The sequence below is a fragment of the Pangasianodon hypophthalmus genome, chromosome 14, assembly GCF_027358585.1.
Source record: "Pangasianodon hypophthalmus isolate fPanHyp1 chromosome 14, fPanHyp1.pri, whole genome shotgun sequence".
Taxonomy (NCBI): Eukaryota; Metazoa; Chordata; class Actinopteri; order Siluriformes; family Pangasiidae; genus Pangasianodon; species Pangasianodon hypophthalmus.
This window is the reverse complement of record NC_069723.1, coordinates 9,446,288-9,473,999: the sequence shown is the minus strand read 5'-3', so window position 1 is coordinate 9,473,999 and position 27,712 is coordinate 9,446,288. Positions and strand designations below refer to the sequence as shown.

General features: G+C 39.1%; 1 protein-coding gene across 3 annotated transcripts in view; it reads right to left on the bottom strand.

Moving 5' to 3' along the window:
- The window catches only part of grik4 (glutamate receptor, ionotropic, kainate 4), a 352,304-nt gene that overhangs the window by 13,985 nt on the left and 310,607 nt on the right, over positions 1 to 27,712 (bottom strand). For all 3 annotated transcript variants that reach the window (XM_053239647.1, XM_026924740.3, XM_053239648.1), the window contains 7 exons: positions 25,479 to 25,586; positions 15,694 to 15,897; positions 10,866 to 10,979; positions 3,439 to 3,548; positions 2,439 to 2,612; positions 1,936 to 2,101; positions 1,327 to 1,552 (listed from right to left, as the gene is read on the bottom strand). In XM_053239647.1, coding sequence (XP_053095622.1) covers positions 1,327 to 1,552; positions 1,936 to 2,101; positions 2,439 to 2,612; positions 3,439 to 3,548; positions 10,866 to 10,979; positions 15,694 to 15,897; positions 25,479 to 25,586 — 1,102 coding nt within the window. The remainder of the gene's footprint in view (positions 1 to 1,326; positions 1,553 to 1,935; positions 2,102 to 2,438; positions 2,613 to 3,438; positions 3,549 to 10,865; positions 10,980 to 15,693; positions 15,898 to 25,478; positions 25,587 to 27,712) is intronic.

Sequence of the window (27,712 nt, the reverse complement as noted above, 5' to 3'; positions counted from 1 at the left end):
ATGATTTTGGAAGTGTGTAAAAAGTTTTGACAACCCTCAGGAGTATTTCAACTAAATGCTAACTATATCATGCTTTAAAATTGATTTGTTAAAAGCTTCAGGATCAACAAACTCTGTTGTTGATATCTTTTGACCTGATTTGAGGTTGCACACATTTTCACACCTTTATCATCCAGCAAGACACCAAAGAACACAAAATAGATGTGTGTTGACCTGAATATGTCTAGAATAGATATAAAAATACATTGTGCATTGATGCATTGTGGTTGCTTTGCAGCTAGTGTTCTAAGGGCATTTGTGAAGATTGAAACTTTTCTACCAGGATTTCTTACCACAAAAACCTGGTTGTCTCTGCCAGGTGGTTAAGACTTCTAAGGCTGGACATACACCCAAATCAACAGATTTGACAATGAGCCAAACACTGGCTTAAGAAATACAAAATTCATGTTTTGCAATGACCATCTCACTATCCAGATTTGAGCTCTACTGAGAACCTGTGGTTTTAAGAGGATAGCATGGAGGAATCTTCCTCTACATCTGTTCTTCAAGCTTGGTAAACATTGCAGAAAGTGGTTTAATGTTGTTATTATCCATAATCTCCACCAAATGTCAATTGTGGGGGTGTCAATAAATTAAAAAATTTGTTTTGCTGAAAAACCACTTAGGATTTTTCTTTTAAATATTGTACAAATAGTGTGTCAAAATTAAATTATACAGTTTCTTTATGCATTTTTTTTCTGCAAAATGTCACTTACTGCATGTATCATTTCATTTGTGCACTGTATAAAATTACTGTAGATTTTGCTGCAATTTACTGGCAACCTGTAAACTGAACGATGCTAGGATTTGAACACACCGCTTTCTGAATTGACACTCAAAGCCTTAACCACTGAGCCACCACAACTAGCTTAACCAATTCCCATTGATTCTTTTAGTGGAGTTAATTCAGAAGTAGAAGTGGTTGAAACAATGTGCATTAATAGAGTTAGTTGTGCTGGCTCAGTTATTAAAGCTTTGAGTTTAAGATTGAAATCCCAGCACCATGGTTGGGTTCTAGAACAAGATCTTTCAGCTCACTTGTATCCTGCATTGAGGAAATGTACTGGATTATGTGTTATGCTATGAAAGATATTACAGTACTTTACTGTAAATATGTTTTACAGTTGTTAACTGTAGATTTTACAGCACTTTACTGGCAACTCAGGTTGCCAGTAAATTACTGTAAAATTTACAAGAATTATTTACAATGTGGCTTGATTTCATAAAGGGCGCCAATAATTCTGGAGCAAATATAAAGCAGAACTTCATTATCACTGTGGTCCTCACCCAAAGGCATTCCAATGCCATAGCCCTTGGTGTCCAGCAGACCTCCAATCTGCGTGAGGTTGCAGTTGCGTTGCCGGTAGTACTCATTCATGGTGCTCTCTAGTAGGTACGCGTAATTGGAGTTCAGTACACGGGCGATACCCTCCTCTGTGCTCTTCACAAATACACTGGGCTGCTTGGAGTGCATGAAGTTCCACATGCGCTGGTACGTCTGGTAACGTGAGTTCTGAACAGAACACAAGAAAGCTCAATTTCTGATGTGTTTGCATTCCGCCACTTTAGACACCTTTAGACAAGCTTGTATATTCAATGCAGCTTGTATGATAGATGAAACTAATCAAGGACCTGAAAGCAGATTGACAGTCTGGAATGGGTGTGATAAAGATGGAGCAGGAAAAAGCAACACTGCCTCAGAAAACATCACATTAGGAGGATGGGCATGTCTTCTCTAGGGAGAAAGATGTTGAATGGTGTTGACACTAAGCCAGTAAGCAGACAGAGCCCAAGCAGGTATGAGCAGCGCTGACACTTCTGACAAGGCTGCTGACACGGCATTGATTCTGGCGTGGGATTTGCGCTAACGTCACTTGTCACTGGAGGACAAATTACCTGGAAGAAGGTCATGGTGGAGCCACCGTGCATGGTGCCATACTCGATAGCTGTCTGATCTGCCAGATCGTCCACAGACTCGATGGGAACGTCCATCCTCTGGACAGTGAGAAAGGCAGCCAGGTTGGCCGTATAGGAAGAGATGATGATAAGGGTGAAGGCCCACCTGTACAGCAAATCACAGAAAAGTGGATATAAGAGAAAAGATTAGAGCAAAGCTATTTATCTGACATCAAAAGAACTGCCCCAAAATACCCCTGCATGATAAGCTTAAATATACCCTATGCTGAAATAAATACCCCTAGCTTCCTTTTATTCTCCACTGACCCTTATGCACAGAAGTCTGAAAGGTCAGTGTAAATTACTGCACAAAAACATGGTAGGAAAACAGACCAGCAGAGTAAAGGAATAGATGTATTTCTTTCATCTAACACGAGCGGTCACTAGGGTTAGGAGAGAGAGCTACAAAATGTGTGTGTGAGTGTGTGTGGATGTGTTCTCACCATACTCCACTGACACAACGTGTAGAGAGAGCTCGCGGAGCAATGGTGGAACCTTGCTGCATGAACCCCCCTACTGGGAACCAGAAACTGTTCCCCAGAGAGTACTGATTAATGAGGAGACTACAGCGTCCCTTCAGGCAGGGGTGTGGATTGTACCATTCGTAGGGGGTCAACCTGAACTCCAGGAGAAAGAGACACAGAGGGGAGAAAAAAGTCAGGAACAGGAAAAGAAACAGGAACTTTAACAGTTGACAAAGCATGAAGTCACATATGGTCCCTGGTGGTTTTGCAACCTGTTTTTTAAGTCCCAGTGGAGGAGTGTGAAGTACACATGCTTGCCTAAGATCGATGGTGAAATAATGACCTTCGGAGAATGTGCTGCTGAGAGGAGTACGCCACTGAGTCTCTCCAACTGACACGACTGCTACAGTGCTGCTATTTACATTACAGTGAAAACATCTAAATATGTTTTTTGCATTATGTGACACACACACTCATCTCTCTCTCTCTCTCTCTATATATATATATATACATATATATCTATATCTATCTATCTATCTATCTATCTATATATATACATACATACATACATATATATATATATATATATATATATATATATATATATATATATATATATATATATATATATGTATATATATTATATAGTCGGTTCTCTGGAGTATAACAGGAATAAAGTCCAAGACTACAGCCAGAAATTAAGTCAGAATACGATCCTGTCTGGGCAAAATCCAATAAAATCCTCCCACTATTCTGGTGTTGGCCGGTAAAACATGTAGCCAAGAAAGAATTACCACAAATCACACAATTTCATCTAATACGAAACCTTACGAAAACTTCCTAACAGGTCAACAACGTGTCAAATGCAATGCAAAATACTTCTATACAATACACGGCACACATTCCTTCATTATTTCCCTTATTTTTCAAAAGGAATATCAGATCCTCTGCATGTCTCAGTGTGGAGCTGGGTATTTACCTGGCTACCAGGAAGAGCACACAGCTAACTGCTAGATATGCCAGCAACATGAAGAGCCAGACCCCAGGAGAGAAGGGATCCAGGAAGGAAAAATACCCTGGTCTTCTTCCCTAAAATAGAAAAAAGGATTAGAATGCAGTTCTACACAGTTTCTTAGAGAATGCTTATTGCTAAATATTTTTTTTCTTCAACTACCAAAACATGAAAAAGATATTTTTTTGGTAAAACTTCATCGAAACTTGCATTACAAAAACGTATAGCAGATGCCAAATACTCTCATGAGTTGTTATGACAGATTATGTCCTGTCCTATAGCCATGCTGTGTTCCTGTGTTGTGCTGCAGTCACGAAAGCTGCTATAATGTTTGATGCCATGAGAAATTTTAATAATATGCTAATTTTTTGCTAGGTGTACTCCAGTGGCAGATGGTTTTTAAAATAGTGGAAACACCAGTGTCTGTTACTGATGTATATATCTATATATCTGTAAATCTATATAGTCTGTTTGATCTCTTCCATCTGTTAGACTGTCCTCTGGTTTAATTCTCAGTCTCTCGTCATATGTAAGAGCATCAAAAATCAGGCTGACAGCATGTCATGTCATGCGTATGTCACACTAAAATGCTAGCTAAAACTAGCTAGCTAAATTTCACGGAAGAAGGCAGTCACAGCTAGCTAGCTAGACCTATAAATAAATAAAAAACAAAACAATTTGAAACAAACACAAACAACTTTATGCTTACAATTTATGTATAATATTTACAACTTATAAAGATAAAATAACAAGCTATAAAACTGTTCTAGCTACAACCAAGCTATAAACACTGCTGCAGCTCTGAGCACTTTACGAGTCTGATTGGTGCCGATATATTTAAGTTTGAGATGTCAGTCATGTTCATTAGTGTTTCAGTGATTGGCAGTTGGTTACAAGGTTCAGCCCCTTTGAGATTCTCCATATCATTATATGGAGAAACCACGCGTCCATGTGGGACAATGAAAAGCGCTCTGTCCAATAAACATTTAGATATTTTTTCTCCCAGCAAAGCTGTGCATCTGGGCACGACCCAAACCGAGATATTAAACTTATTATAACCTTACAATGACATTTTATTGTAACATTAAAATGACATACTATAACCCTATAGCATATTATAACGCTTTTAACCTGCTGTCCCATTAAAACACAGTATACTTGAATCTGCCATGGGATCCCAGTGAAGCCATGCATCAGTGCAGGTCTATAAGCAGTGCTTCCATGGGCTTCAGAGGAGATTTTCATGCAGGCTGCTGAAAATAGTTCACTTTAAATGAATAAACAGCGTTATACAGCAGTGAGATTTTTGATAAGTTGATTCTTTAAAATATTGAATTTCACCAAGAGTGATGAATAATATAGACACATTCCATATACATTTAATATAAAATCATTTTATTGCTGCATTTTATTGGAGGCCTGGCTTCTCGTGTAGTCTTAAAGCAACTGCATGTGGTGTGCTCAAGTTAGCATATGTTCCATGTTTTATGATAATACTCGGTAAATGGTAAATGTGATATCTACTAGGACATCATTAGAAATGTCACCTATACATAATTTCACACAAAAGATTATGAGTTAGATCATGACATTATTGCTAAATCTCTGCTAAAATCCTAAATGACACTAAGCGTGAAATATATGCTGACCTAGAGCACCAATCGTGATATTAAGCATGTGATATGTAAGAGATAACACATCAAAGCATCCAAAAAACGATGTGTGTTGTTATATCTAATATGAAGATCTTGGATCTCAAGTTGTATGTTTTTGCCCTGGTATCAGTAGAGTATTACAAATTATATGTCATAAAATATATGCTAACTAGAGCAAATTTTTAATAAAAATTAGTCAAGGACAAACATCATCAAGGACTGCACTTTAACAAGCCTAGAAACTAGACATCTCTCCACAGTGCAGATTTAAAGGCATGGATATAGCTACAAAATGTGGCAAACACACACACGGCAAAATAAAAAAGGGACATAAGCTGCCATCGCGTCAAATATTATGGCAGCCATCATATCAAGCAGTAATATTAAAATGGCATTTTTATATTATTGCATGTAAACTATCATAGCAAACTGCGACAGAATATGACTATTATACTTTTATGACTTGGTCCTAAGACACCCAGTTCCATGAAGTGTTACCATGAAGAGTACAGTGTTATTAGGGGGCCAAGCACCGAAGGTGCATAGGCACCCTATTGTTATTCTATGTCTTCTTCTTTTTCTTTTTCTTCTTCTTCTTCTGGCTAGGGTGATAATGGCACGGTCTGGTAAAAAAGTTGTGAAATTTGGCACACTGATTGGAGAGGGTCTAAGGAACATTCTGACCAAATTTGGGCCAAGTGTTGACAACGCTCTAGCGCCACCATCGGGTCAAAGTTTGGCTTAATTTGGAAGTACATTTATGGGCATAACTTTTGAACTGTGCGTCCAAAATTTAAAAGCCAGCCATTCCTGGATTCCTGGACTCATTGATAGGAGTTCAATGCACCCAATGACTTGGATTTTGCCAAAAACAGTTTTTTCGCCTCTCCTCCTACAAATTTCGTCCAATCATCACCAAATTTGCCATACATCATCTTCAGAAAAGAAATTTGAATAGTCCAAACGGTTTGCTTGTAAAGGGCCAACGAATCTGACGGCGAAGCCACCAAACATGAAGACACAAAACTTGGTAGGCATCTTCAGGACCATGACCTGAGGATATGCAACAAAGTTCGTGATAATGCCACCTACTGGTCAAAAGTTACAATAACATGCCAAAAATGCTTACATCTAAGTGCCATTTTTGCTACTCCCCCTCCAAATTTTGTCCAATCTTGGCTCACATCATCTTGAGGCCTGTTTAAACAATGCTGCAGCAGTGCCACCCTGCTGCCCATTTGGTCATCTAGATCTTTCCTCCTACAGTCAGAGAATTCCACCACTGTCCATGGTCAAAACATACACATCATGAGTGAAACTACAAATCACTCTTGAATCCCTTTGCCTAAAGTTATGGCTCTGCTTTCCTGTGATTGCTTAGGTAATGAAAATGCTGCTTGCAGCTTTAATTATTTTTATTTATTTATTTATTTATTTATTCCCTTTCTTCGGCGGGAAAAAACACTCATTTTGTGCACAAGTGATGGGCAATTATATAGTTTAAACAGAAAAGGAAGAAAGCTTCTACACAATAGTCAGAACCAATTAGCCGGATTGTCCTACAGGTGAACATACAATCAGAGGCGACAACAACTTAACAGTATGTTATCAGCGAGGCAGTTACTGTCTGACAAACCACAGTCTAATTTATATAGACACCTTGGAGATGTGGATGGAAATAGCGCAGGCGGGTTAAAGCTCAAACATGAAACGCACAGCCTGTGACATAATTAACAGCCATTTGAAAAGTTACAGAGCCTTGAGCATGAAAATGATGTATATCTGTGTAAGGAGCAGGAACATGGGGTGGAATAATTAAACACTTCCCATATTAGTATAATTGAGTGATATAAGTGTCAACTTAGAGATAGTGAGTGTGGTAATTATGCCTGTGTGTACTTTGTGTATACAAGTCGAGCACCGTCATAGCTGTCAATGATCACTCTCGCTGCAGCAGTATTAAATAGCTACATTAAGGCACAGAGAAATTAACTAAAGGCAGTGTAATGTGCCAGTATGCACTTTTATGTTGGCACAATAATTGTATTGTTGCGCAGCACTGAGGGAGCTCGCATATGTCTGTTGACTGAAGTTCAGCACTGCACGCGGCAATCTGCTGCGAGCAGCAATCTGCTATGAGTGAAAGAAAACGCTTTGTTTACAGCCCTTGCGCTAAACTTGGGTTTTAGTTTACACAAAGGCACAATCAACACAGCGCAGCAGCACTGCAGCAGCGGGAGCCAGCTGGAATGTGTGGTGAAAAGAAAGAAAGCGGAGCGTGTTGCTCATTTGCGTGTGCCGTGATCCTCGTGTTTGCGGGTGACGAACACTCAGCTCTCTACAGCGCTGAAACACTGTGCTCTAGATCACAACACAGAGACTAAGAACGGAGAATGATAGTGGCTTTTTAGCAAAAGTCTGGCCAACAAAACAGCAGCTATGAGTAAATTCACACCGCTCTCTCCTCTAAATTTGTTACGTAACGCATTTTACTTCGGCTGCATGTGCCGGAGGTGCAAAGCCGAGTTTCTTTTTGTGACATGCATGAAAATGCCTTCTCCAGGATAAGTGCTGCCTTCGTATGTCAAAATAAACGCCTGCACCAGTGTCAGCTGTGTGAGGCAGGGAAGCGGGTGATGAAGGAATGCGTGGTTAACATTCAGCTCACCTTCCATCACGATCTCATACAGGTCTCTAACGCTCCAGAATTTGTAGGTAGCTTAGGAGATGTTTTTTTTTTTTAATATATACATATATATATATATATATATATATATATATATATATATATATATATATATATATATATATATATATTGCCAACACTGTTTTATTAAATGACAAAAAGGTCGCAGTCTAGATCTTGTTTCTTATGTGGTAAAGCAAACAGGTACAGACAGGAATAGCTGTGAAACACTGTTGCAGCTCCCTAGAATAAATGCTCGCCTACTCTCTGTGCAGTAGGAGTTAGGGCATCTCTCGCTTTTTATCTCTCTCTCTCTCGTACACATTCATGCACACAATCCATCAGGACGGCTGCTTTTACCTCCTTCAGGGACGGTTCATGATTCTGCCCTGGCTCCCTGTGCAACTCTGTAATTAACTCATTGTGCTAATTAGTCATTTATTTATTCACCCACACCCTATACTCGACCCGCCTACAATTTACTCCCGAGAGGCTTCATGTACCTCACACAAGTGGCGGCAGGAGCAGGAGAATTAACCCGAATGTGCTGCTCAGGTCACACTTTATATACCTGCTGCAGTTTTCCTAATTATTTTCTACTAATACTAATGCTTAAAGTTCAGGTCATTTGACGTAGCAGCAACAAACTAAAATAAAAGCAAAAATGTGTTTATTGTAAATATGAAACCAAAGCTCTCTTATTTTTACTTCCTCCTGTGAACTAAACTTGTGAAAAGGTTTTGCACGTCTATTTTTATAAATACTTTTGGTAGTACAAACATCTGTGATAAAGGTAAGCTACACTGGGTACTGAATAAAACAATCGTAACAACTGTATTGCTGTAAAAGTAAAATGTTTAATCCAGGGTCAGTGGGACATCCGATGCTAATCAGTGAACAGAACACTAGGATAAAGGCTGCCTACAGATGTTAAGTAGCAAAATTAATTTGTGCTAGCAATGCCATTGTTTGTCCATGCAAAGAGCAGACTCTGTATAGACTTTGTGCTACTGCAGCTTACAGCGAATGCTATTAGAGCTTATACTACAGAGCTGTTGAATTCTCCATTCTGATTGGTCAGAATGAGTTGATTAATTTTCGGCTCATCACAGGAGTTCGGCTTTAATGCAAACCTCAGGTTTATATTAATGCATTCATTGTTATACATTAATGTGGGACACATGAAGCCAGTCATCGTTCTAACCTCCTGCTCATGCTGCTCATATGTCACGGGGTGGCGTAACACACTCAGAGGAAAGTGCTATCTGCCCCCTTCCACATACATGAGCTCACAGATACCCAGAGCTGGCTACTGTCGCTGTGATTGACAACTGAGAGAGTTTGCCCTCCCTCCCACCCACACAGCACAGCCAATTTTGCTCTCTTTGACTCACGTCCATGTATGGCTGTGGCGATCGTGATCTCAGGATGATAGGGCGACTGTATTGTAAAGACTCTCCCATGGTGGAAAACTTTCTGACTGTTGCAAAGACCTGAAACCCCGACACCATAAAATTTTAAATAGACTTTTCCTTACAGAAAACTTCAGAAAGCTTTGATTACAGTAGATCGTCCACCATACAAGTCCCTGTGAATGGGGTTTGACCTAAAAAAAGGTATGAGAATGAGTGTGATAATATAAACCTGTGATCTGAATTACAGCTGATGCTACTGTCAGAGCTGCTGTTAAAGAGCAATCAGATTCAAGAATTCAACAGTGCTGTGGTATAAATGTCCGAGAACTGTAACATGTTCGAATTTTCCGAGAGCCTAATACGGTTAGCTGGCTTGCTAACAATAATTTTGATGCTTTGTCAGATGTACAAACAATTTCCATCATCCTTAAGCATTTACTGTGACACTGGAAGAAAAAAATGTATCCTGCTACTAGGTCTGTACTAAATAGCAATGATAGGCCGATAGTTTATTTTGTAATTAATCTGAGACACATTAATTTTATTTATTTATTTATTTATTTATTGCAAAATTGCACATAAATAAACTACACTGTGGTGGGGCATTTCCAAACAAGCCATTAAAAACAGTACCAGTGGTAGAGCACTGCTCCAAACTTGTGGTTAGCAAAGCGGCAACCACTCATTATCTGTACTGTGCACCCAGCCTTGTGCAAAATGCTTATTATCTATAGGCAGCTTTAGAGCAGTGACTCCTTCATATAGCTCATTCAACACACTCCATTCTGTACGTGCTATAACACGGCACATTGCACACTGGGGTTGATGAAGCAGCATTCCTCAGCATGTGATTCAAGCCACATTTGATTCCATTTTCTACCATCATTGATCACCTGCAAAATTTCATTTTAAGCTCAGAATAGGGAAAAAGTGGATCTGTGTAGGAATCATGGGACACAAGATCAATAGCAATCGAATTAGATCTAAATAAGGGCACATGCAGTATAGCATTCAGGTATTGAATGGCACTGCAGAGCTGGATAAGACAGAGATTTTCTAAAGGCCAACGTCAAGCAGAGGATGCTGAAGAGAGACTGAGTCACCAAATCACTCTACAGTGTGCTAGAGCTACTTTAATCTCTTCATCTCACCCTTACTTATTTGTGTCAGACCCATATGACATGTAGCTTCTGTCATCCCCGTACCTCTTTCACTGCCTCTGTTTGCTTCTCTTTGCTTGACTTGCTTGCTCTATCTCTGTCTTTTCCAGTTGTCCTCAATCACTGTTTCTCTCTATACACATACTGCCTGTCTCTCCGAATCACCCTCGTCTTCTTTCCTCCTTCCCACCTTTGATTTAGAAAACAGCCTGACGCTCTGCGTGTGTATCCTGCAGTGCGGTACTGTGGTGCATTAGCATGCAGGACATCCTCATTATCAGGAAACGGTGTAGTCTCTTAGAATTTTTCCAACTTTTACATTTATTACTGAATATAGCCATATGAAAGGCATTACCAAGGGAAATCTTTCATCAGCTAGACAAGCCAAAGTGCTTCTCTCCTTTGCAGCACACTGACTAATGTGGTCTGTAGTGTGCGAAGTGAAGTGGTGTAGGCGGAATCGCCCTAGTGTCCTTACCAAATGCACTCGGTACATGATACTAATCCCCAGTGTCATGAAGGGCTTGGAGAAATCAATGACCTTCTCTCTCTCGGCTGTGATGGTCAAGCCGGCCACGGCTAGATCAGCCTTCTGCAACAAACAAACATGCAGACACAATTACACATACTCGCCAAGTCTTAGTGGAAATATGATGTTTATGACAAAAATGACAAAAAGTCAAAATGCGCCAAATAAATGTGTTTGCTTAAATAAACATGCTACAGTAACCTGTACTACAGTGACTCGTGCACAGTGGGAGAATAACAGTAGTGTTTTTTTTAGTGAAGGGCAGGCTGTCGTGATAAATTACTTGACACGGTATCTAGGGCTGTTGGGCATAGTGTGAAAGCTTAGCCCAACTAATAAAACCAAACTGAAAAGTACATCTGTGTGGGATTTTCCACTCCCAGAGGCGAGCCTACAAGCCTCCGCTGCTTTTCCGCTGCCCTCCACTGCAGGGATAAGCGGATTGTGGAGCTCACATATTGAAAAGCGGTATCCGGACTACAGTTTGCGCTCGTTGTTTCATCCAATAGTGTCTGGATTTTACACACGGGGGAAGAAGGGCCTTGTTGACTTTGACAGATTCTTGTTTATAGAAAGCCAGCCTGCAATTTGGCTGCAAAGAAAACCTTGCAACATTTATTAGAATTGGGCTCAATCTACAGCCATGGCACAGGCAGAAGAAAAGAGAAAGCAGAAATCTGGCTTATTGAAGATTGACCAGGAATCTGCTCTTTGCTCAGTCATATCATGTAGCCTGTAAAGTTATTAACCTGATATATAAGGGCCTTGTTTAGGAGTTCTTAGATGTCTTTTATGCTTCTAATGTGGGTAACACTGGCCTACAGGTCTCATACCAGCTGATTAACACTACAAATCACACAGAGATTCATGCTGAGGAATGAGCAAAGTGTTTATACGTATGGTTAATTCATACATTATGTAGCAAATGCATTATATGGCCAACAGTTTGTGGACATCTTCCTGAAACTGTAACCACAAAGTTGGAAGCACACGATTGTATAGGACGTCTTTGTATGCTGCAGCGTTACAATTTCCTTTCACTGGAACTAAGAGGTCCAAACACGTTCCAGCATGACAATACGCCTGCGCACAAACCGAGCTCCATGAAGACATGGTTTCCCAAGGTTGGTGTAGAAGAGCTCGAGTGGCCTGCACGGAGCCCTGATCTCAACCCCACTGAACACTTTTGAGATGAACTGGATTGCCCCAGGCAGCCTAATGTTCTTGTGGTTGAATGAGCAAATCCCCACAGCCACACTCTAAAATCTAGTGGATTGTAGCCTTACCAGAAGAGTGAAGGTTATTATAACAGCAAAGGGGTGACTAAATCTGGAAGTACATATGATTGTGATGGTCAGGTGTCCATAAACTTTCAGCCATATAGTGTATATTGAGCTGAGTTGAGACACATTTTTTTGTAATATTAGTGTCAATCACAACCACGCCTCCCTGCACAACCAGAGGTCCAGTGGGTGTTGTCGAATCTGATCAAACATGTCCCCTGGTTTCATTTTCTGTGGTCTGAAATTTGCAGGCGATGCTTTTTTTAATGTCGTTCTTTTGACAAAATCTTGTACTCTTTCATTAACTGTCAAATCTTTTCACAGAGTGTAAAGTGCAGTTATGTGTCTATTTGTGTAAATCAGTTCTCAGTGAATAATCTTTGAAAACCATAGAATGTATGTTTTTAACTTTAGAATGCATATGAGTTAACCATTTTCATGCTTTACTTTCAAAACAAATATTTTATTCAGTGAAGTTGATTAAATGATTAAATTAACATTATGATTAATGAGATAACGTCATGAGTAATGATTTTTTACACTAAAAATGTTTTAAAATTATTTGCTATATTTCCTGCCTTATTTAGAGAAACAGTAACATTTTATGTAAGGATGTGTAAAAAATAGAAAAAGCCTTTAACCCTAGTTTACAATATGGTCGACATCTTAACCTTTTGATAGTCAAACAACATGACTATAATACTTTACCAGTTAAACCCTCATTAAAACAGCACTAACCAGTATCAAGCAATTTGGGCCCTTATGAAATTAAAGCAGTTTTGCAGAAGATATAGATTGTTGAGAAAAGAAAAACACAACATACTGTCTTTGCACATATATAAAAATTGTGAAACAAAGAAGAATGGGTAATATAACATTCTTACTAAACCAATATACATTATAATACAAGACTAACCTTGAGGGACAGGTTTATACTGTATATCCCATACTGTATAAGCCCACTTTGTCATCTTATGATATTTACAAATGTAGAACTGAGAAATGTAAACTCAGGTATAGAAAAATATTCTCAGAAAATCTTGGAACAAAAGCAATGATTATGATTAACACACCTAATGTTTGGTACTTTAATTCATATTTTATTTCTTGTAATATATTTATTTAAAATCCAATATCACTCTAAGCAATTTCTATAGACATCAGTCCCTTAAAAAAACATGTTGGTTGATCACTAGTTTTACAGCCTCCACTGAAATGAAGGATGCGAGTGAGAAAAACAAAAACAAATCCTCATCCTGTGTAAGGGAAATATTAATCAATAAACACAGCCGAAATATCCATCTTTCTGTTGTACATGAATATTGATTAGTGCAATATTCTACTGTTCAAAGCACAGAGAATTACATGACTGATTGTGTATGCGGTTAAACAATTCACTGCGATACACTTTGCTCACTCTGCCACATTTACGACTTTGAGTCAAGCTTGATTGATTGATTTTTTCCCCCTCCCTTCTTTGTGGCAAAGTCACTGCTATCTGTGTTGAATAATGCATTTACTTCGGTTTCCGACGTGGCATTTCCGATTCCTTCGGAGACATTCTTTTGCAGGCTGTTCCAATAATCCCTAAACATGCAGAAGGAGTCAGGCTAAGCTTGGTGGCTAGACAAAGAAGCCGATTGTGTAATTATTGGAACAAAAGGCTCATCCTAACATTTATTATAATGTATGATACTGCTGTCTTTCATCCTAGAGTGTTTGGCATTGAGACAAAGCACATGCCAGTTCAGAAGTTCACAGCAACTAATCCATGTGACAGAATTGAGTCAGAAGTTGAATAAAGTATCACGCAAGGCACCTTTACACTTTTTCTCCTTGGCCTCTATTGTTTCATGTGTATGTGTGATACAATTAAATTTAGTGGGCATCCTGAAGGTCACTTGTATAGAGCATATATCAACGGAACGAACCGGGACAATAATAAGAGGCGGCACTCTTTTCTTTATTTTGCTAATAGCTTTGCCCTCCATTAGCCTGCAGAATTAAGACAGATAACTTCACAAAAGGGATTCTGCCTCTTCAAACAAAGAGCAAGAACTCCACAAAAACTTCACTTAACAACTCAGTTCCCCAAACCCAGCCGATCACCTCAATGCTTTTAACTCCTGTTAAAATTATCCAACGTCCTGTAGAGAAGATCTGACAAAAAAAAACAAAACAAAACAAAACAAAAATAACACTTGAATAAATCAAGTAGCTTGATGTGACTTTTTAAATTAATAAAATCAATGCTGAAAAGGTCAACGGCTTTGAATGGAATTTACAGCATATGAAATTTCTATCAAGTGTGGGTTAGTGGGTGTCGGAACAGGATTAATAGCCTTCATGCTCAGCTGAGCTTCTTTAAACACATCTGTGTGGGTGTCTGTTAAGGACTGGGAGGGCTAATTGAAATTCATTAAGACAAGCAACCCATGCCTGAGAGGAAAGAGTAAACACGGTTATCGATGGCTTTATCAGCGCCTGATACGGGGAAGTTTAGCCGCTTTTAATTACGGTAACCCTGTTTGATTTGGCAAGATGTCACAAACAATGGGACATCTGGAAAGTAAAAGGCTCGATGGCAAGACTTTATGAGGAATTTTATCTAATGACTCTACCTGAATTTAAGATGTTTTAGAAAACAACTTCGCTGCCTAAAATAAAGGTAAACCGTTCGTTTCTGTGTCTGTATGTGTGTGTGTGTGTGTGTGTGTGTGTGTATGTGTCATGGTAGCGCCGGTACGGCTCTGTACTACAGTACCGACAAGCCGTTGTACATCACATGCTCACTGCATGCACCATGTCACATGACCACGAGGACCTGAATCATGTTGCTGTCTAATTAGCACAGGTATGTAAGTCACGTATTGTTTAGCACTCCTTGTCGGTCTTTAATCACCTTTATTCGTATCATGTTTATGGTGTTGTCTAGCCTCACTGTTTCTCATTCATGTTTCATAGTCTGTGTTTCTTTTATCTAACTGTAAATAAATGTTTTCCTGCATTTATATCTGCCTCCTCTACAAATTCCTGACAGCATGGCCTTATTTTTTTTTCTTTTGAAATAGAGATGTATACCTGGGATTGTGTCTTTTAATCCAAATCACACAGTTATTATTTTTGCTTGTACCTGCCCCGGACATTTTCTATCAAATTTACTTTCTATTTCTCAAAATATACAAACAGTATACAAAATACAGTAAACAAACCAGTAGCCTAATTTAAACCACCATGACCCATCTCAATCAGATGCCATTTCTGGCAAGCTTTCTGAAAACCCTATTGCACTTCCTATTTGTGTCTGTGTTTGTATTATCTGTGTCTGTTTTATCTGTTCATTCCAAATACTGTATTCATATTGGGTTACTTCTGTAGCCTAGAGTTATCATCCTAAGGCGTTACCCAATATGAGGCGTAAAATGCTGTCAATCACTGCTATTAATGGCTAAACTCAGAATTATAAACTACATTATAGTTCTACTGGAACTCACCCTGGCGATGAGCTCGCCCACCATTCCCGTCCAGGTTCCATTGGCGCCCGGGACACCATACACTCCGTCGCTCACCAGCTTAATGCGGTAGTTGAACTTCAGGATGTCGGCCAGCTCCTTCAGCATGTCCACACAAAAACCCTCATAGCGCTCGTTCCCCTCCAGCTCCTGGTAGTTGGCTTTCAGCATCACATAAGGATTCTCCTGCAAAGACACATTGCTAGAGATCAGCCCCACTGGCACTTCAGCCAGTCTGCAAGTCTGAGAAGAGTGCCTCAAAAAAAAACCAAAAAAAAAAAAAAACAGTTTACTCCTAATTTATGATTTGTTTGCTCACACAGCTGAGAGAGTATATTTGACATAAGCCAAGATTTATTCATCAGTCCAGAATCACAAGAAAGGAGCTGCCAATATTTCATCTTGTCATCTGTGCTCTTTATAACACATGCCTTTCGAAGAGACTTTTTTATGCGGGGGCGGTTAAAATCATTTACAGGGAACTCAACATCAGTCGCAAGAACATCGTCACCTTGGGGATAAACAGGCTTTGCTGAGTGAAGCCAGAAATGTAAAAGCTTTTGAAAATGACTTTTGTTTTAGCTATAATGGTCTGTCAATAAAAAAAAAAAGTAGACGGTGTGTGTGGCACACTTTGATGAGTCCAATATTGAAATAGAATGTTGTACTCACGGCTGGTTCAAAGTGCTAGACTGTAAAGAGTTTTTCCCTTTCACTGTTAAACCCAGGTCTCTGCATTTGGGTACCAATTTATGAGGGCCAATTTAAAATGCCAAGGAGGCATGTTCATCCTGCTCATTGCCATAGTAACATTCTTACGGCTGTTGGACTGCTACTGCAGGTTTGATGTTTGATTTCCTCTCTGGCTCAAACCCCACCAGCTGAACCACTGCTTACTGAAGATTTAATAAACCTCACCTATGACTATAAAAGCAGCTCGTCTGTATATCAAACACAGCTGAGAACTCATGCAGCCTAACTTTAGTCATTAGGTTACAACAAGCCTAATATATTGTTATAATATATTATAATATAATATACATAATATATAATATATACTGCTTTTCAACATATTCTACTTATATATTCATATTCTATATACATTACATTTCTCTACAGGCTGCTAAATTTTTATTGTATAGTCTACTAGATTTTATTATATAGTCTATTATATTTATTACATTCTCTTTTTATTATGTATATCTAGTTCATTGTTGCTTCTGTTCCTTGTTGCAATGTGGGATGTGTTACTAAGGAAAAACATTTCACTACATTACGTCACATGCATGTAATATGTATGTGACAAATAAAAAACCTTGAACCTTGAAAAACCATTATGCAACATGAACCTGGCAAAATTGCACAACAAGAAAAAGTCTGTAGCCTAGAGCCAAAATATGCAATTAATGCAAATCCTTCCATTCTGTTCATCAGCTCATTAAATCAGGGACGCATGTTACCTTTTGGCACTGCACTGACCCTCCTACTGTGATTCCACTGTGGCACGTGCAAGGCACAATATAAATGCAAATTGTACAAGATTTTCATCACTCCCAGCCTGCTATAAGCACTCGAGTGTGCCGGCTGGACTGGTTGCCCTAAACCAGGCTTATTAAAGAGCAGTGTTTCGTGGGCTGACTGCACATTAACCCTCTTCTTTGGTCGAAAAATAATAAAGCAACCTTCTGGAAATAAAGCTAAAAATCCTCACAGGGGCTGATTTGCAAAACAAACAGAAGAAATTAATTTTCTACAAACGCAGCATGATGGAATTGCCTGGTTGGATGTGTAAGAAAGAAAAATACAAAGGGAAAAAATAAAAGGAAGACTCCATTAAATGAATTTACATATGGAAAGGGAAAATCCATATAGGAGCATTAGGTTAGGATTTCTCTGAAGAGGATTTTCTCTAGGAGAATACAGAACATTCTGAGAAATCCATTATCTATTTGCTGGGTGAGAAAATGTCTCTGTCTGACATATCGTATCATAAAGCCATGAATGATACGTACTGCCTCAAACGCACACTGTTTTCAGCAAAGATGTCCCAGACGAGCAATCTCTATAACACCATACTCTTCTCAAAGCTATTAAGAAAAGACACAGGCTTCGACAGAGCAGTTTTTACAGTTAACACTGGCTTACCACAAACGGGCCTGTGCTACAAAATGAGTAATCTCGCCCAAAGGACAAAAATGTATTTGTGTGGTATGTGTGCTCAGTTGTGATGATTGCCTTTCAGACCCAAAACAAACTCAGTCTCTCCACCCAACAAAAAAGCGTGGAGTTACAGACTATCACATAGGTTTCAGGATCTTCTAGGCTGCAGAATCTGGTAGGATAAAGAAGATGGTAATCAGGTCATGACAAATGAGATTAGATCGTGCTGAAATTGCTCCTCGATGGCTTATTTTTTTTACTTTGCCTGAAGCATCTGTACATATTAAAAGTCAAATAAACCATTAGGCTCTCTTACCAGTCCTTTTAGAAAAAAAAAAAAAACACATTACCTCAATTATCATAAAGGGCCTGAGCAAAGCCAGTTTTTCCCCCCTCTCTCAAAGGCGCATGTACATACAGATCTTTAAAATAAATAAATAAATATCCTGTGGTCTGGTAAGGACATTCCCATCTGCGTATTCATCAGATGTTGACGGGATTATTATGCATGTAGGCATCAATGTACAGGGTGTCCCAAAAGTCTCCATACATAGGGGAAATTAACACTTTTTGGCAAAATGTTTTCCAAAATCTTTCATATTTAGTATATAATATATATATTTTTTCGGATAGCCTTTAATTATGCCTTTGACAAAAGAAGAATGTATTGAAATCATTCGCATATCTGGATCAGGAAGCTGTCGCAAGGTTGTCAGGAAACATGGCGAGCACATCACACACGACACTGTTGCCAAACTTATTAACAAATTCAGAAAGATTGGAAGTGGACCAACCGATGTCCGCAAACATCCGCTAACGAAGGCACAACCGACGTAGTGCTGGCTTACATAGTCCTCTACGTATGGAGACTTTTGGGACACCCAGTATAATCTCACCTGAATACCATGGACATGCCCTTCCTGTCATCTGATGCCGTAATAATAAAGACTATACTGCACTCTCATCCAAGAACTCTTACTCACGATAAGATAACACCAAATAGTCTGTAACCTTTTATCATAACAAATCTGTAACACTGATTTCCTTTCCGCATCCAGATTGCTGTAAAGCTGTAAAGAATACATTTTTGGACTAAAATAGGTGTGAAAATCTCATTGTGTTGGCAAGTTTTGAATATAACCTTCCCTTTTGTGCTGCTCCTCCTACTTCAAGAACCTGCATTAATCCTTGACCACGAAAAAAAAGCAACAGTGTGAAAAAAATTGGACTTTTTGGACTCTTGAGCAAGGTCCTTGACATTCAACTGCTCAGCTCAATTGCAAGTCTCTTTAGATAGAAGTGTCTTCTGAATGAATAAATGCAAATGTCATTAGTTTCTAACCTATATTTTAGTAACATTTGTGATAAGAAAATACTGATATTCTGTCTCACACTGCTTTTGCCTGTGCAATCATGTCCTTTACCCTATGAGCTCATCTGTCTTTAGTTAGCAGATTTACTTTGTGGTGCTCCTTAACGCACACAAACAGCCGGCCAGCTTGAGAGTCCTCACTGAACACAGGGCCAGCTTGGGCATACTCTCATCTGCAAGCCCAGATAGAGTGATAGGTTTGTTAATATGCTGTGGTGCCAATATTGGTTAGGTCGGGTTAACAAACCTGTCAATCCATCTGGCAGGAATGCTGGGTTAGGCCCACTGCGTGCTGACTGATAGTGCATGCAATGCTGACTCGCCCGGGAATAGCGATGGCTAGAGAGAAGGCTGTCTTAAGTATCTGTGTCTTCTATTCTTTCGCATGGCAAGTTGCTGCCTAGCACCAAGTCCAGGTCCCATTGTGAGACCACTGCTTTGTGTGAAAATGTGCGAAGGCATACTGGCCCAGAGCCACTGTCTCTCCTGTTGGACAGTGAGATCAACTTTAGCTCTTAAAGCATTCTTGAATCCTCCATCACGAGCATTATCTCCTTGAGGCTGAAGTGCATATGTGCCATGGTGTTAGCAATACAACTTACATTTGCATATCTTGCTGCATAGCTTGTGTAAGCGTATCATACTCTTTAAAACCAATGTGTCAGTTCTATCATATTCAGGTTGCTCACAGTGTGGATCTGCCTGTAATGTTCTGTCTACATGTACCACTAGCGAGGCCACTGGTCTCTCTTCTGGCGTCACTGATTTCAGCCTTATAGTCTCCGCATCTGGCATTGCTACAGATTCCCTGCAAACTCAAATGCATAGAAGAGCTCCTTTATGAAATGGGTACGCTGTGGAATAGCAGCCACTCGCTTGGCCTGATATACCACAAAATGGTTCAGCATTTGATCTATTGCATTATATGGAGGAATAAATTAGGCCAAAATGGCCTTGATACTGCTGCTGGATTTCTATGGTCACACCCTGCTCTTTAGAATGCTCCACTGGCAGGCTGTCAGCATTCTTTTCCAAGGTGGGCTTCTAAGTTAGGAAATGAAATGCAGCCACTGACAGTTCATCAGGGTCTGTTTCTACATGTGAGGCAGCTGAAGCAGCTACTAAGCTCCACTGAGCTCTGCACTTCACTGCACAGCTGCATTGCCAGACAGCGCTGGGGGAGGTTGCTAAATAGACAGAAGTTCATTTGTAGCCTGCAAAGTGTGCTCTGCTGCAATTAGGGCAAGGCTGTGTAAGTGTTTGTCAAAGATTATGCATTGTGCATGTCCAATGACCAACTCCATCGGGGCTTGGCGGCACAAACAACTTGCCATTCTACCCTGAAATACAGAAGATTAAGAAATTGAGAAGGTTGAATTTATGAATCACTGATAACTGCCTGCCAGCACAAACTTAGTGAATTTAATGGGCACAGCAGGGAGAGTGAACTCACCTTGTTAAACTCCCGACATCTCTCAACTTCTCTGACAAAAAATATTGAGTTATATCATCAGTCAATCAGTCCATTCATCAACTGGAGATTTATCACACTCAAATGCAAGTCAACGAGATTGTGTATCTTCAGAATCTAATGCTGTTAAATAACTATTTAACCATCTCAGAGGACTCTTTCTCGCAGATTGCAGATGATGGCAGTTCTGATAAATCGTTTTCTGTCAAACCAAAATTTTCAGTATGGTTATACCCTTACTGATGCTGTCTAGAAATGTTCAGCTCAATCCTGGACCTACTACCTGTATGCAATGTTTACATACCCCGTCAGATTCTAAAAGGAAAACAGGACTTGGTTTTATACATTTAAATGTTATAAGTCTCTAAAATGGATATGATCAAGATACGACAAATACAGCAAAAATGACAAATGCTGATATAATGGTCCACCAGGGTTCCATTTTGGGACCTATTTTGTTTTCTATTTTTATAAATAACTTAGTTAACGCCATTCAAGCAAAATTACCCCTGTATGCATATGACACTGTTATTTATACATATGCTGCCTCCATTGTACAACCAGTGCAAGAGCTTCAGATTGCATTTAAGTCATTACAAACTTGAAGTTTGTAATGGCTTAAAAGTTTTGAGTTTAAAATTGGTTTTGAATGCTCGAGTTCATGGTCTTCTCAAAAGCTCACTCACAGCTGCTTGATGATGTTCGTATTTTCACATCTGATGGTAAATCCATTGAAAGGGTGTCCTTGTACAAGTACTTGGGTATATGGATAGACGACAAGCTTTTATTTAATGTACATATTGCTAATCTAGTTAGGAAACTCAAAGTAAAGATTGGTTTTTATTTGAGAAATAAATCTCGTTTTACTTTAAATGCCAAGAAAAAAACTTGTGGAAGCTACTGTTTTTTGCATGAGATTGATTACGGGGATACGTTATATATGCATGCAGCCTTCTCCAATCTACAGAGCCTTGATTCAGTGTACCATGCATCCTTACGTTTTATTGCAAATGTCAAGTCTCTTACTCCCCATTGCATTCTTAATGATATGGTGGGTTGGACATCAACACTCACAGAAAACAGCACCGGTATATTTTTATCTATAAAGCTATACTGGGTAAACTTCCAGATCTGGGGAAAACTGCATTTTCCCATTATGCACTTTGGACATGGAATAAATTGCAGAACAATTTAAAATTAGACACATTTATATCCATCAATGAATTTAACGGCATCGTAAAGAATGTGGTAAGGGAGGCGTGTGATTGTTTTCCATGAGAGGCCTCTGTGTTTAAATATTTTATTATTATATTTTTTTTGTTTTATTGTAGATCTTTGTATATTAAGTTGTGTATATGTTGCATTTTAATTTTGTTGTGAGTTTGTATGGCTGCTACCTTGGCCAGGTCTCTCTTGTAAAAGAGATATTTGATCTCAATGAGACTTCCTGTTAAAATAAAAGTAAATAATATTAATAAAACAATAAGCCATAAGTCTGCTCTCTGTTTCGGTAAGAAATATTGATAAATTAACACTAAATTTATCATCATATCAATACACTATCCTTGACGGTGAAGATTTTACCATAACAGTCTTTTTACAAGGATTTTTTAAATGCTTTTAGCATCAAGAAATTGCTTCTTATGCATCTCAGCAAGACGAGAATGGTAAAGAGGATGAGCGTGACATCATGGGGGCCATCATGAGCGTGACACACGAGGTCACGATGTGATTAGTTCACTTGGCTAGAAAGCGAAGTTCTAGTTCTGAAGGAAACAGTCCTGGTAGTCCAGAATGTAAGCAAGTAGAACCGTAGAACAGTATTTAATAGTGAGGTTTAGAAATGCTATTCTTCATTGTTTTGTTAATATCACCATTGCTACTGACTTGCACATTATTACATGATAAGTAACTCTAAATGTAGGGAGCTGGGGATGTAATTGAGAGTGCTTTAATTGAGAGTCACTGATATTCAATAATAATAATATCTGAACTTTGTTATAATCACATAGATCTTATTAAAAATTGCAACTTTTCCCCCCAAAAAATCCACACCCCCAAAACAACCCACACACAAATAAGATTTTTTTATGATGAGAAATATCTAAGGATGCAATAAATCAACAAAATTCATACCTGACTTAAGCAGAATTATTAGCATCATTTAATTTGTGCTGAAAATGCAGCATCTTATACATTGCGTCTCAATTGAAATCTTCAAATCATTTGGAATTGCGGATCTCTCTCACTCTTTCTCTCTCTGCTTGATATGAGGCAGAAGCAGAAAGGCATGACCCACTGTTATAGGATAAGATCAGCCCTCTGGCTGCTGCGGATGGAAGGAGAGTTCCATCTCCCCATAGTGATAGGGCAAGGCAGGCGCAGCACAAAATCGCTGCCAAATAACAGCCTAGGATTACATCTTCAATTGCTGGCCACGGCTCCTGGAGATATCACGCTATCCCACGCCTACTCACTGCCTAAGCAGGTCAGTGCTCTTGACTGTATAGGAGATGAAGCCTTTTTTACATCAGCAGTGGGTCCTGGTTGTAAAATGAGCTGTCTGAGATATTAGTGAAACCTGCTATTCCATTAGAGAGCAATTCTGAATGATAACAGCACCTCAGATTGAGATATTTAAATACTGCATATTCCTTGATATTAGAGTTGTAGTTCAATTAAAAAAAAACATAAATGTTGTTATTAAGCATCAAGGCTTTCTGAACTTACTTACTGCATTACTTAACATTAACATACCATACATTTCTCAATGCATTAAACATATGTAATATTAATAAAGTAAACAAGGAAGTTAACACATAGTAATTAATTGTTTGTATCCTAATATATGGGCCACACTAGAGGATAAATGGTACAATATTGAGGCTGATTTGTCCATCCTGCAAAAGGAGGAGTCCCAATTTAGCCTGGTCTTACATGATGCCAGATTATCCTGTGGTGTGGGGTGTGTATCAATCTCAACACCTCTGATCTAATCAATCTCCGGCTGAACATTAAGAATATTACCCAATGACAGCCGTGCTGTCCAAACCATTGTCTGCCATGTTAATTTTTCTCTGAAGTCATTTTTTTGTGAGAAATTCTGCAAGATCCCAGGCGTGAAGATTCAAGATCATTGATCGCAGAGACGTAGCTAGAGGCAGGGAAAGGGGTGGGAGCGGCAATTCCAAATGCTTATTTATGGGTGGCTGACATAACACAGAAACAGTGAAGCTGATTATCTATGTGCAAAATAAAGCTTTGTGCATTAATTGCACCATAATGATATTCCAAAAGGTCAACAAAGTCATGGTTATTATTCCTCCATATTCAGTCTGTTTAAACACATTTTATTGGCTAGCAGCTGCCATGGTGAGAAACAGTGAGAAACAGGATTCATCTATCAGGATCATGCAATTTTTACCCATTTCCTTTTGGAAACTACTAGCCAGCTAGCTACACTCTGAGCATAGTTATATCAAGGTGACAGCTGATGAAGTGCAGGAGGGAAAAAAGAGATTTTTCTCCAATTACTAGCACGTGATTTGAATCATTTTCAGATTTTCAGTGAAACTGCCGTGAAGGTATTTTTTCCCCCTATGCCTATTAACATTATTAATATGGAAGCCTTTCCTATTTCTATGGAAATTGACAGTAGCCTTAAATAATTAAATGACAATTTCTGAAAGCCATCACAGCCCCAACTACTGTCTGGCATCCAGCCAGAATGAATGAGTGCATCACACTTACCAATTTAAATTGTAAAGATCACACAATGATTTTATTAGCATACAGTATTTCCTCATGCCCCTCTGAAATGAATCCCTGGCTATGCCGCTGAGTGGTCGGGATGATCGGTCAGCACATGAGCGTAATCTGAGGATAATCTGAAAGTGTGTGGTGTTGTGTACCAGGCAAATCTTAATCGCAATGTTGGGGCGCGGGGGTTGTGTCATTATATCTGGGGTCTCTCACATTTTCACCAGTTAGGCAATTGGCTCAGGCATAAGTACACTTGAGGGAAATAATATTAATATTAATATTAATGTGTTAATAATTTAAAAACAAACAACAACAAAAAAAACCCAAGTCCACATTAATTAGCATAAATTCAATTACAGCATGTTACTAAATGTTAATTATCAAAAGACTTCAAGTCTCCTGGCATAAATATTGGAACCCACCAGTTAGTCTCACTTAGGAATTGCCAATTAACCACCGCAAACATATTAATTAAGGTGATAGTTCATACTGGATTTAATTTGGCTTATTATTGGTTATAATTATTTGGTTTTTTTGGTTCTTTGTCAGCATTATTAGTGGTGTATTAAAGATGCAAAAACAAAAAACAAAACAATGCATTAAGCCATGGTCTTAGCAAGAGTGTATTAAATTGCTGAGAAACCCGTTTGGAAAACTGATTTCCAGTCTGGAATGCTTGTTTGTGCTTGTTTGTGCTTCCTGTCAGTCATTTTATAGACACTGTCCTCTACGGGCAACTGTAGATCCTGGGGCTGGAGCTTCATGAACATGGGCAGGAGTCGTTCAAACCCTACCGAACTGTTAGAGACCTAATCTTGAAGGAAAAAAAACTACCTAATGCACCTTTAATGGTGAAATCCATTGTTTGTTAATGTTTACTAATGATGTCAGTTATGTCAGTTAAGGAAACCTTACTCTGATATTGTACTTTATATTTACCACAGGTACAGGTCTATTCGGTTGCTGTTTATGTCATGGCTGGGTGAAAGCAGGTGTACTTACCAGGATGGTTGTGATGATCAGTGTGGTGTTGAAGAGTGTGTCTGTAACATTAAGCGAGGGAAGCTTTTTCTCCATAGACAGCCCCTGCTCCGAATGCCACTGACCGATCTTCACCGACATGCACACACAGAAATACAGAGGCGGGAGAGAGAGAGAGAGAGAGAGAGAGAGAGAAAGAGAGAGAAGTTAGGTAAGCTCCTCTGAGCAGTATCTAGCAGAGCATTCATACAAAATTAAACATGACAAAAGACCTGTCATTAACACCGTCTCACAGGCACACAACAGGTTTCTGCACAGAGGTTTGCAACAGAGTGGAGCATCTTGAAAGCATCAATATCAAATCAGGCATTCAGTGGGAGACAAAACAAATTTCTAAGCAATACAATAAGTCAAACTAATCAAAACAAAAACTCAAATGACATCCTAAGTCTCTATATAAAGCTTGTTATTGGCAGCGCTGTTTGTCTTATCTCTGTACAAATCTAAACTGTAATGATCAGAATCCCACTATCTGTATCGCCGAGAAGAGGACACGTTCCCTTTTGAGTCTGGATCCTCTCAATGTTTCTTCCTCATTCTTTGCCCACTGTGCCTGTGACTTGCTTGTTAGAGATCTAAATCTAAATCCTGATTTCTGTAAAGCTGCTTTGAGAAAATGGCTATTATTAAGAGAGCTATACAAATAAAACTGAATTGAACTAAAATGATCATTAACGTGCTACCACTTATTCCTCGGGGAGCTTGGCCTTTTCACACGCAGCCATTTTATATGTGGCAAAAGCTCAGCACATTGTGCTCCTGAATCATCCATTATTTTTACTTTTCAGTGTAATTGCAGAACACCACGGTTCAGCAGGCCTCATGTCTTTTGTGGAGGAGCTGCTCAATTTATCTTCTCCTACAAATCAGTCTCCAGTGTATGCTCCAAACAGAAATTCCACAGAAGATGAAGCATGCATGATGCTGCACAGGCTCATACATTCTTCAAAAATGAACAATGTAACCATTCACAGGGATAAAACAAAAACAATATAACTATAGATGGTTCATCCACCAGGCCCTTGTATTCACCATCACCTCTACAACTTTCATTTGTAATTTGATCTGTGATGTCGCAAAATGACGAAACACTTGTGTTGAAGCATCTAGTGTGTTTGAAGTGTCTATGGCATTGAAGGCATGGTCAAGAGCCAGCTGTGAATAAGAGAAAGAGCTCCAGAGAATGACCGGGTAATAAATGAATGTCTACACCTATGTTCACCTATTTATACTTAGTCTATCTTGCAGTGAAAGGCCATAAGTCTGAAAGAGTGAGAGACGGTACATAGCTGAAGGTTTCTCTGATAGTGTCCTGCTGAGCCTGTGTGTGTTTGTGTGTGCTATTAAGTTTGATATTGTTTCGTCTCATTTTTATTTTGATGAGCATGCCGTTATGAAAAGCACGGAGAGCAACCCAAATGAATATCACACCACCCACTCTCACGCTTCCCTCCAGTCTCCTCAATTCCCTCATGCCCACCAGGGTATGACAGTCTTTTAATCAAATCCATTATTAAATTGGGCATGGCAGCCATGGGTGGTAAAGATGTGGCAAGCTATTACATGCTGAAGCAATGGAGATGACCACTGCAGCATGCAAAATTGTCTGCAGCCACAAATGGAAATATCTCATTAAAAAGGAGTATGAAAACAATGATGGTTGAACTTTTCCTACTTAAACTGCTTTTTTTGTATGTGTTTGTTCTGATTATTAGGAGTGTGGAGAACTGACACATATACACCTTACATGAACATGCCCTGTGATTTGACCATGATCAGTTAGCATTGCATAAACACAGATGTAAACGCACACAGTATGGATTGGAGTGTGATCAGATTAATTTGATTCCAGTGGAAATCTGGCTCACATTGTGAGCAGATCTCAGGTAGTTGTGCCCACCAACAAAACAAAATAAAACAAGGACAAAAAAACCCCAAAAAACAAATAGAACTTGATGCCAACAGCCACCAACCAACACGTCTAATCCTTCTTGTTACTAATTTGTATACCAGAAACAACCTTAAAATATACTTCAAACAGGAAGTTACTGAAGAAAAACTCTTTCGGATTTGACCTTGCTGTGACCTTGACCCTGTTGGGATCAATTCCAAAATCTAGTTCATCTGCTGGTTACAGTGATAATTCCATATAAATCCTACAAACATTCAGCCACTCATTCCTGAGATGTCACGCT